The 11,846-nt window shown below is 38.2% G+C and overlaps 1 protein-coding gene across 1 annotated transcript; it reads right to left on the reverse strand.

The window, feature by feature from the left end:
* Positions 1-8,156: 8,156 nt before the first annotated feature.
* LOC102703792 (probable UDP-3-O-acylglucosamine N-acyltransferase 2, mitochondrial) lies at positions 8,157-10,864 on the reverse strand. The gene is made up of 10 exons (XM_015839517.2): positions 10,711-10,864; positions 10,401-10,602; positions 10,219-10,295; positions 9,872-9,921; positions 9,430-9,494; positions 9,103-9,154; positions 8,962-9,032; positions 8,820-8,886; positions 8,556-8,627; positions 8,157-8,459 (listed from the first exon to the last, which is right to left on the reverse strand). The coding sequence occupies exons 1-10, from the start codon at positions 10,829-10,831 to the stop codon at positions 8,385-8,387; spliced, it is 852 nt and encodes a 283-aa protein (XP_015695003.2). The 5' UTR covers positions 10,832-10,864; the 3' UTR covers positions 8,157-8,384.
* Positions 10,865-11,846: the final 982 nt, after the last annotated feature.

An 11,846-nucleotide genomic window follows, 5' to 3' on the forward strand; every position in this document is an offset into this window, starting at 1 on the left:
CAGTATTGTAGAGAACATGGTAACAAAAGCAAAAGAATTGTGGTGTTGTTTAGATGCTGCATTGGAAAAATGTTGGACTTGGTAAGACTGATATATACAAGAAGGATTTTTATCTTCATGATTTCTACAAGTTGAACTATTTTAAAGGAATTATTTGACATATACATATTTGTTTGTTTAAAAGGAGATAGAGAAATATCTGTATGGCTCTGCTTGGTTGAGCTATGGATAATAAACCATAGAAATATGAATGAAGCAACTGGAAGTAATTTGTGGGTAAAAAAACATATATGTATTTATTGCAGTTTAAAAAGACAATGCTAGAAAAACATAATATAGTGGAAAACCATCAAAATCAATTCTAAAATTATATTTCAAAATTGTTATTTTTGGTTAGGTAATCCAATGAGCAAACGATGAGAATCTAATACCCATAATAAATTCATCCATCTAATTTTCTTTTGTTTCAAAGAGAGCCATAATCTTCTATATTTAAGCTTTTGCTCGGAACACTGAAATTGCACACTGATTTTAAGAGAATATTGAATCCCCCACAATCACTTTGAAATGAATAAATAAGCAAGAATTTCTTACTTGATACCGAACAATGCTGACAAGCTAGTCAAAAGTTATACAACCGAAAAGAACACAAACTGTGTTTGGAAGCATAACAAAGGCCATCATTGGAAAGTAGCTTTGCTTAGTTTATGTGTTGTTACTCCTAAACAAAATATACTTTATGTGCCTTTTGCAGGTTCTTTACTTCACAGAGCATGCACGCTTGATACCTTGCAAAATGTAGCGTCGTTTTCTGCTGACATCTTGACCATTGTTAGCTGCTCCCGTCTGATCTCTTTCTCAGTAAATTTACATGTAATGCTATTAATATAGTCAGCAAGCCTACTATAAAATTCTTTACAGTTTTCTCTTACCACATATATAGTAATCTCTTAACACACATATATTAGTTAGCTCTTCGTCATTAATACAAGGCTCAAAGAGTTTTTTGGTTTTTATACCAAACCGACTAGCTATAAGCTTATAACATGTTTATCCTCTCTTCTCTCATCTTTTCTTCACTTCAGTATTTAATCGGCTTACAACCTATTGTTACACAGGCTCGTAGAACGGTCATTTTTGCTAAGGAGAGATCAATCCTTCCCATGGTTAGATTTGCAAACAAGTCCAAGCTATGTCTACGTACACGTACTGTTGCCCACCAACCAGCAATTAAGCGTACGTTACGGCTGTTTCACCAATTTAGATGCCTGACGAAACCTGATAAATACAAGCTCTCCACATGCAGTTATAAATATTAGGAAAAAGTATGAATTACCTCCTGAACTATTATGGTCGGTCGAATTACCCCCTAAACCCGAAAACCAGACATTCCTCACCCTAAACTTTTAATACTGGGCAAATTACCCTCTTGACCCAATCCAAGGCGGTTTTGTCCTACCGGACACGTGGGAGCTCAGTCAGCATTTTCTTCTTTTTTATAACCATGGGACCCACATGTCATAACCCTCTCTCTCCCTCTCCTTCTCCCTCTCCCCCTCTCTCTGGCAAACTAGGCGACGGCGGCGGGCGCACGGGGACAGCCGGACGACGGGCGGATGCCTGCGCTGCGTGGGGACGACTGGACGGCGAGTGGACACCCGCGTCGCGACGAGTAGCAAAATGGGGAGGAGGAAGGCGGCCACAGCAGGTGGGGATGGCCGGACGGCGGGAGGGCGCGAGCGAGCGGACGACGGGCAGAGGATGTTGGCGGTGACGAAGCGGAGGACTCATCGCCAGCGGTGGCGGAGGATGGCAGCGGCGGGCGGCGCCATCAGTCTCGGCCTGTGGGGATGAGGGCGAGGGCGGCGGATGGCGGCGCACGGGAGAGAGGACGGCGACACCGCTGACACCGGAGCCGACCCGTTGCCCCCGAGCGACGCCGACTACCTGCCACTCGCCTGCTTTCCTCCGCTTCACCGCCGTCACCATCCTGCTGCTCCACCTCATTGTCGCGGCGTGGCCGTCCTCCCGTTGCTCGCACGCCCGCGCTTGCCCACCGTCTGGCCATCCCCGCGCAGCCGAGCGCCCGCCGCCGTCGCCATGTTGTTTGCCAGAGAGAGTGAGAGGGAGAAGGAGAGGGGGAGGGAGAAGGAGGGTTATGACATGTGGGCCCCACGGTAAAAAAATAAAATGTTGTCTGGGCTGCCACGTGTACGCCACGTAGGACAAAACCGTCTTGGATTAGGTCGAGGGGGGTAATTTGCCCAGTATTGAAAGTTTAGGGTGAAGGATGTCTGGTTTTCGGGTTTATGAGGTAATTCGGCCGACTGCGATAGTTCAGGAGGGTAATTCATACTTTTTCCTAAATATTATTCCCACCATCCTAAACTAAATACATTCTTCTTCAAGACTCCATATGTATGGAAAGAACTTTTATGAAGGTGTTTGTAAATTGCTATGATATGATAGATTGTTTAGGAAAAAACATAACTTAGCATGGATGCCCAGCAGATTAGTCCCCACATATTTTTATTTGAAGGACCCCTAAAAATATTCCCCCACATATATGTTTGTACTCTACCAAATCATCCATATCACACCTAACTATATTTTTTTAATATATATCAACCATCCATTTCTCTTTAAGCATATATTGTCTAAGAAATAGTCTTGCTTTGGAGTAAGAAGAGAGAAACCATATATAAATGATGGCTAAAAATAGAGAATTTATTGGCTAGACCATTAATTTTTATCTTTTGTTGTTTATTTTGTATGACCTTCATTTCATACTGTAAGACTTTCTAACTATATCTAAATTTATTAATTAATAAATATTATATATATATATAGAGTCCTTCTACACGTACGACGGTAGATGTACGAGTCGTACGACCTAACGACGCGCGCCTGCTCGCTCCATTCGTCCTCCGTCTGCATGCACGCAGAGTACGTCGTGATCATACGTGTGCGTCCTACTGGTGCGGTTGTACGCGAAGCAATTCCATATATGTTTATATTTATTAGCATTCATATAATTTTTAATAAGATTATAAAGTTACAGTAAAACGAAGGGAGCAGATCCATGAAATATTAGCAGCACGGTCGGTTGAATTGGTTTGAAATGGGACATAGGAAGTACGTGTCCAATTTGTCGAGATCCGAGATTGGCCGTGCAACGGGTGCAAGACAGCCAGCAATTAATCGATGAGACATGGCATGTGAGACAAAAAATTTGGACACGAGTTTTTGTGGCCAAGCGCGACTAATCAGGTGTCTTTACCCTGTAGATCTCATGGCTCGATTAGATTAGATTAGTGTGCAAATTACACCTACAATATAAACAAATGACCATAGTGAAGTGAGCTACTATACATACTCCACTAGCACTAGTAGCTATGCCTAAAACTTGGGTTACGTAGTGATCGATTTTAATTAATTTGTAGGAGTTGTACTGCCTCGAGCCAGCCGTATCTTGTCCCCTCTTCCAACAACCACATGCCCGGCCTGCATCGCAGCCTTGAACCCTTATTAATTTGTTGTTTTAGATAATACTAAAATCAAAGATTTAGACATTTCTATACTATTTTAAATATTTCTAAGAGCAGGTACAATAGCAAGATATAAGCTAGCTACAAAGAGATAAGAAGATAGAGAAGAGAGATGGACTACTAATTTATAGCCAGCTGCACACAGGCTCCAAGACAAAATGTGTATATGACATGTGGGACCATATATTTATGTTTTGCAGGTAACTACTATATGAATTGACTATTAGATTGACTATAGATGAATTGAAACTAGTAGTTGGCTATGCTATTGAACTTGCTCTAATGGTGGGAGTGAATGTACCACCACGCTTATTTCTACCGTTCTTTTGCAAATTAGCTTATAGAGTTTCTTGATACTGTGGAATAGTACATATACAAACAAGTGATATTAGTATAGTTGATAAAAAATTTCTATAATATTTTGTAATACATTTTTATAGCAAAGCATGGGTATATGCTGGTGTATATAAATAACTTAAAATATTTGAATACTATATGTATAGTTTAATATTGAAAGATACTACAAAATCATATGTTTAGTGATACTTTTTATATACTGTCGTAGAAAATACTGGTCAAAATTATTTTTTGAGGATCATATTTTTAATCTAAAATGGAACAGTAGGAGTACAAGGTTTTGTTCTCATTATTTGATGATCACTAGCTACTAAACACGTCGGATTGATTTATTCTAAGCCTAATTAGTGTTTAGACACTATAGTACAGTTTGGACTAAAACGGACTGATTGTCGAACAAATCTTTTAATGCTACGGACCTGAATATCACTATCTGCCGGAATAATATTATGAGCATGATTAATCATGTTCATGAAATTAAAGACTTGACATATTTAACTACAAGAGTACTAAAGGCATGTTTAGAGAACTATCTTAGCTTGCAGGTTGTGTGTGTATATATATAATAATATTTAGCTTCTTAAATAGTCTACATTTTTATTTAGAATATTTTGAGAATAATATCACTTCTTAAATGAAAGTAGTGGTGGTGATGATAAGTTGTCTATCTATCACCTACCATTTCACGATCAACTCCCAAAAATTCTGACACGTGAGACCATTGTGTGATCTATTCTCTTTCTCAACTATAAACTCGGCAACAAAACACCTCAAATTAACTTTAAATTAATCTCTAAAGTTTAAAATATGTTTTCTTTGTAATACACAGATGTGACTTTTTTTAATTCTGCAACAACAAATAGACATTTTGCTAGTGGGCAACTCTCCAGTGTATTTTACTTGTATTATTATACTACCAGTAGAAAAAGAGTATTTTTTTATTTTTTTAATTACTTGATTAGCAGTATTTCGTGATTTTGTTTTTTTTGCAAAAAAGATCACAATAAAAAAGACAATATTACCCCTTCAAATTTCCATTATACATAATATTATTGGTAGTATAATTTAATCACAGTCATCCGATAAAAATAGATCCACGATATGAATTAAACTTTACTACCAGTAAAATACACCGGAGTCGGTCCCTTTACTAGTAAACTAAAAGCTAATAAACCTAGCTTCTTCAGATTCTCGCTGGCTGCTCCTCAAATCTTATCCCAAACATGGTATCAAGTAACTGCCAAATACTTCCTTCTGTCCCAAAAATAAGCCCACTTTTCAGTTTTTAATACAATATTTAACTATTCGTCTTATTTAAATTTTGTTATTAATATTTTTATTATTATTTTATGATAAAACATGAGTAGTTACTAATTTTTAAGTCTTTTTTATAAATGTGTCAAATAAGATGATGTTCAAGCGCTGAACACAGTTAAAAAAAGGTCTTTTTTACGGAGGTACTACTAATAATTCGTGATCTATTACTACGACCACGACGCCTGTCGTCGCAGCACGTACTACTGGTGGCGATATGTCAGCATCTATGATCTTGTTCATATCATCCCATCGATCAGAGCCACTATATTCGATCATCAACTACTACTCCATAATTAATAAATCGAGCCCTAATTAAGCTAGTGGTACTAATTATATGTTTGATTGCATAGGAGTATGTACAAGTAGAACTCTACTGTTCCAATCCACGGGACGATGCGTGCTAGCTGCTCTTTGGTAGGAGTAAAATACTCTGAATCTTGCACGGTCTTTGACGCATGCTTGCAGGTCTTCAGAAACCACAAGTTCAGAACCCCATCTCATCATCTCTTCCAATATTCCGTACGCTGTCAAAGAGAAGAAGAAGAAGGAGAAGAACAGTCGAACAATGCTGTACAGCTCGATCGACAGAATCGATCAGACTCATCAGAGTGTTGTTTGGCTAGCTGGGATTAATCAACATACTTAACTTTGCTCACACAAACTTTATAAATACTTGAAAGTATGTAGTGATATGAATATAACTATACAATTTTCAGTCATGATAACATAATTATCTCATTAATTTGGGATCAAAGTGAGACTAATTCAATAGTGCCAATTATTCGAGAACAGGGAAAGTACTGCAAGTTTCAGAGGAAGACAATGTAGTACAATTTGGCAGGTATGCACTGGCAGATTAATTCAACAAAGCTAGCTGATAGCCTAATACATACGGTATGCTCCTAATAATGATGATGATTGCCATGATCATAATAATAAAATCTGAATTGTTTCCATTCAGTTGCTGCTCCTTGGCGAAGTCTTTAGCTAGTTTGGCTGTTTATATCAGGGCCTACATAGCTAAATTCATGAAAATGATTGTCCTTTTTATCTGAAGAAGTATACTGTTGCATTGCATGCAATGAACACGCAGTCGGTAGCGGATGGGAGAGTAGATGGATCTGAAAGAAACTACTGATCATCCAGCCTTGCATATGTTGCATCTCAAAGGACAAGACAGGCAGACAAGAAACAATCAATCAGACGAGAAGATTTGCAAGCTTCCAAATAATCGCCGCGGTGATCTCGATCGTTTGGTTCTCAAACCGCGCTTTAATTTTGATTCATCTGCTCTCCAATATCTGAATCTGTACTACTCACTGTTTGCTTTTTCAATCTTCAGTATATACTGCTCCAACCCACTGTTTGTTTTCTTAATTTTCAGTACTTTTCAGATCGCTTTAGAGCACAGTTCATCTATCTTATATTTCATCTATAAAATAGAGATTGAGAGGTAAAAAGATATGGTTTAGTGGTTCATTAACACATCCTCTATTTTTAAGTCATGATCGGATGAGAGATACTTTAACTGGTGATGTAAGATTATTTCTTGAGTAGCATATATACTTAAGAGGAAAATGTGTTGTAAGTGATATGGATAATTTGCTAGAGTATAAATAAATATAGATAAGGAATTATTTTAGATGACCATTTAAATGGAGATATGAAAAATCAAATTTCATATTAGCTCCATTTCGTCGAAGACTAGGGTCATCTGTTGGCATATTAAAAGAAAAAGGTAAACGATAAATTTACAATGAAAAAATTATAAATACAACTTGTATATACGTGTTCATAGCGATAAAAAGCCAAAGCTAAAAAATAAACTCAAAAAAACTCAAAATCATCTTTAAATTTAAAATTCAAAATTTTAGCTTATAAACATAAGCGGAAGTCAAACCAGATTGGCCTTTTGTGCCGCTAGCGATCCACTAACGTTTGCATTTGATGGATTTTTATCGGCCGAGGAGCAGCAGGAATTGAGGCGAAAGTTGGCTATGCATCATCCGTTTCAACGAGATGGCCGGCAGTGCTGAGCCAATGGTGATGCATATCAATATGTGTGCGTAAAAGGCCGGATTGGCGCAGGGCGGTCGGCCGGCCGGATTCGCGCGTCGGAGCATGGGCCATTACTGTACCCACTTTTCCGCGCATGCATGCATGCGATGCGCCATTCTCTGCAAATCCATCTGCATCCATGTTCTGTGGCCTTCTCCCCTGCTCCATATATCCACGAGAGCAAGTTCAATAGTCCAGCCAACTGCTTAATTATAGTTAATCTAATAATCAATTCATATAATAGTTTATATATAAAATATCAATACATGGTCACACATGTCATACACATATTATGTATAGTAGCCTGTGCTACAGCTGGCTATAAATGAGTAGTTCACCTCTTTTCTCTCTCTTCTTATCTCTTTAAAATATGCTTATAGATGGTTTATAGCTTGCTATTGTACCTGCTCTGAATATTCAGAGCTTTGCACATCCGTAGCAGGAGGTATTCCAGGTGAAGTTGATGAGAAAAGATGAACAGGTTACTTCCACCTCGTAAGAGCAAGTTTAATGGTATAGTGATTTTAAAAAAAAGTTCAATAGCATAGTTAATTAATAGCTACAATTTATTTATAGTCAATCTAATAATCAATTCATACAATAGGTATCTATAAACCATTAATACATGGTTTCATATGTCATACACACACCGTGTATTAGAGCTCATGTTGTAGTTAGCTATAAATTAGTAACTCACTGCTCTCTCTTCCCTATTATCTCTTAATCCCTATTATCTCTTATCTCTTAATCCCTATTATCTCTTAAAAATATATTTATAGTTTGCTTATAATTACTATTGTACCTACTCTAAGAGAAGTACCTACTCTAAGAGAAGTGGGTAGTACGTGAAGTTACTTCCAGAAACGTTGTTGATACAACCAGAAGATATCAAACCAAATTTTAAATACTTCTCAAATGATTGAATATGCATGTATATTCTCAAGGACTATAAAAAGCCTCTTGAAGTAAAAGATATATTGATTCCCCTAGACAAAGAGGTATTACATCAGCCAGCTTCAGTGGGCAAACTACAAGCCTAGATTACCAACAAAAAAAAATTGGACTATAACATTCTGTTTCGGCGTCGCAGGATTTGTGCACATACTATCTTCTGTCACCATTTTTCTTCGAAAACATGCGCAGGTTTGCAGTTTGCCTGCGCCATTCATTTATAGGGACCTAAATTCAACAAGCATAGCAAACATTTGTAAGGGAGTGAAAGGAGAAACAAGTGTTAAAACATGCAAGGTCATAGTTATAAAATGAAAGACTTACTGCTGGAAATCCACCATAGTCACCGGGCTTCTGTATATCCTTTGTCACTGAACTGTTTGCTGCAAGTCGAACCTGTAAAAGGATTGAGGAAAAATGAATTTCTTATTAGCGAAGAACCTCTTAAGTCTGTCCAGGCTCAAAATAATACACCGAGCAACCTAGTTAAACTTTTAGCACATCGACACAAAACTGGAGAGCCTGAAGTAATATTGAATCATGCGAACTGGAAGCTATTCCAAAAGAACAGAGCTGGGAGAACAGAACCTTTGAAGCAATGGACACATGATCCCGAATTGCCACCCTTCCGCCCAATGTTACATAGTCCCCCAACCTGTAGAAAAATGCTCATGGTAGGATGGATTTTCAAAACACAGGCATCTGATAAATGAGGTCAAGGTATACATACGTCGCAGAACCAGCGATTCCTACTTGTCCGCAAATCATGCAGCATTTTCCAATAACCACATTGTGACCTATCTGCAACAGGAACTTTCAATTTGCAGGAAAGGGAGGGGTGTGCAATCACATAAAGCACGAAACGCAATACCTGAACCAGATTGTCAATCTTGGTTTCATCTCCAATCACCGTGTCTCTCCAACTGCAATTAATAAATATTAATCAAAATTTTCAGCAAGAGTTATGTGCAACCAAATGTATAAACATAGAATCAGATAGAAAGAGCTGATATTCCTTAATGTTGGGCATATCAAAATCAATCATGGACTGGCTTAAAGGAACATTTGCCTTCACCAAGCTACACATTCTCTGGTTATCTGTACACTAACTGACAGCATAGGAATATAGGATTGCCCAAAATATGAAACAGAGTACTAGAACTTGTGGGCAAGATTATACAGCTGACAAATTAATTACCTGCCTCTGTCAATGCATGTATTTGCGCCTATCTCCACATGATCTCCAATTCTTGCATGCAACATCTGGAGAAATAAAAAGCTTTCACAATGTGCCTATTTGATACCAATTGAATCCATAACAAAATATCTAAATAACACCATTTGCGAGAGTGAATGTATAGTCATTAAACATCAGTTATTCTGTTATGGCAAGTACTTTGCACATGTCACAGGCATTTTCTCACTTTTCTTTATTGTTTATCAGATGTCACGTAAGCCCATTGGGTAGACATGACAAATGACAGACCGAGATTTTCCTTATCGTTGCAATAAAAAACGAATCTTCTCTATGATCTTAGAATACTTCACTTAACCATTTCACTGCCCTTAAATTTGAAAACTAGTATCCCGTCATGTGCACAGAAAGTTTACTAAGAAAAGGATTATTACAGAACACTAACCTGTGGTTTCTTCTTGACCTGTCCATCCTCCCCCACAAAGAAACCAAAACCTGCAATAGATACATCATACATAAGAAAAAATAGCATCAGGATGCAAGTTGTAATAAAAAAATAAATGAAACTAAATGGGTTAAAATAGATGGGCTGGAGCCTGGAGGTACAACCCGAAACTATTATGTAATTAGGCAAAAGTACTAAAACTCCGATTTTTGTACCCAGTACTAGTATCACATGTGCAAGTAGCAGAAAGAATACAAGATTGCAGCAGTCTTACTAATACCCTCACCAATTTGTTCATGAATCACAATATGTAAATCTTTCAGAACTGAAGATAGATCTAAGCTCACCGTCTTGCCCAATGCAGGAGCCGTTGTGGATGGTGCAGAACTCGCCCACCGAACAATTGCTCAAAACAACATTGTACCTGCACATACCACCAACAACAAGAAGCAGAAAGCTCACTACCAGCAAAATCAAATAACTAAATCGAAGAGAGTTTTAAGCTTTATTTTGAGATCAAACACCATACCAAATCTTGGTGGACTGCCCGACGGACACCGAGGGCCCGACGACGGCACCTGACGCGACGACGACGTCCTTACCAAGAACAGCACCGGAGTGCACGACGGCGCCGGCCTCCACCACCGCCGTGGGGTCAACGGACGCGGCCCTGTGCAGGATTCCGCCGCCGTTGTGCCACGCGACGAACTCCCCCGAGCCAATCCCAGCATCTGAACATCCAAGAAGCTCACAACCCCATCGCCAAAGCAGAGATTTTCAAGGGAACGGAAGCTAGATTAAGATGGGCGCCAGCGTCGGAGCTTAAAAGCGGTTACTACCGGAGGAAGCAGCGGAGGCGCCGCCCAGGAACCACGCGAGGCGACCGGCGGCGTTGCGCGGTGGCACGGAGCGTAGAAAAGATGACGCCGCCGCCGCCGCCGCTGGCGTCCGGGCGGCCATCGCAAATCAGTGGATTTGCTGGAATTTCATTGTTCATGGCCCTTTTGAATCACACGAACAAAACAGACAAATAAAAAAAATATAGGATTCTGATAGAAAAGTAGATACAAAATAGAGAATTATAAAACATAGGAAAATATAGGAATAACCATTTGATTGTACCACAGGAAAAACACAGGAATTTGAGGAAAATTTTTTTCTATGAGGTTCAACCTCTTACTAAATTTTCTCCAAAACTTGTAATGAAATATGCATTCCATACAAATTTCATAGGATTTATTCCTTTAATTCAAAGGGTTTTGTAGAAAAAAATCCTATAGAAATAAAATCATCTAAAATCCCTATGAAATTCCTTTGAATCAAAGGGGCCTTAAATTGGTTTCGATAAAGCACACCACTCCCAACCAGGATGTATTATGCTAACAAGCATCCCCAACATCTCATCTAAATTTGGTCATCCATATTTTTATTTAGATGATCATCTAAAACACTTTCATCTTTCATATCCCTTTGTACTCCAGCAGATCATCTATACATGACATCCCTTATATATATTTAGAGGATTGGAGAGAAAATATCTAAAAATAGAGTTTCTCTCTTCTAATATGGATGACATCGAAAAATAGATGATATGATAGATATTCTGCTGGAGCTTAACTTTTACTCTTCATCCTCTATTTCTAGGATAAAGGATGGGATAGATGAGCCGTTGGGGATGCTCTAAGAAACTTTATCAGTAAGCTTTCTTTTTCTTCGTATAATACTAAGCTAAGGGCCCATTCGTTTTAAATGATTTGTAGAAAAAATACATAAATATAAATTTTGTTGGGAACAAATACTCTACCAACGTTTTAAAGTTTGTTTAAAGGAATATACCAAAGGAAAACTATAAAAAAAATTCCTATCACTCCACTTTCGGTAGCAAAACATGATGAAAATAAGCCACTCCAATCTTAGTTTCTCAATCCTTTGGTTAACTTGTAAAGCATCTAGATAATTTTCATGTGTTTTTCAA

The sequence above is a fragment of the Oryza brachyantha genome, chromosome 7 (genome assembly GCF_000231095.2).
Source record: "Oryza brachyantha chromosome 7, ObraRS2, whole genome shotgun sequence".
Classification (NCBI taxonomy): Eukaryota; Viridiplantae; Streptophyta; class Magnoliopsida; order Poales; family Poaceae; genus Oryza; species Oryza brachyantha.

Coding starts and splice junctions, on each gene's coding strand:
- LOC102703792 (XM_015839517.2), bottom strand. CDS start 10,831: ATGGCCGCCCGGACGCCAGCGGCGGCGGCGGCGGCGTCATCTTTTCTA. Junction 10,296..10,400: donor GGGCAGTCCACCAAGATTTG/GTATGGTGTTTG, acceptor TGGTATGTGCAG/GTACAATGTTGTTTTGAGCA. Junction 9,155..9,429: donor ACATGCATTGACAGAGGCAG/GTAATTAATTTG, acceptor TATTAATTGCAG/TTGGAGAGACACGGTGATTG.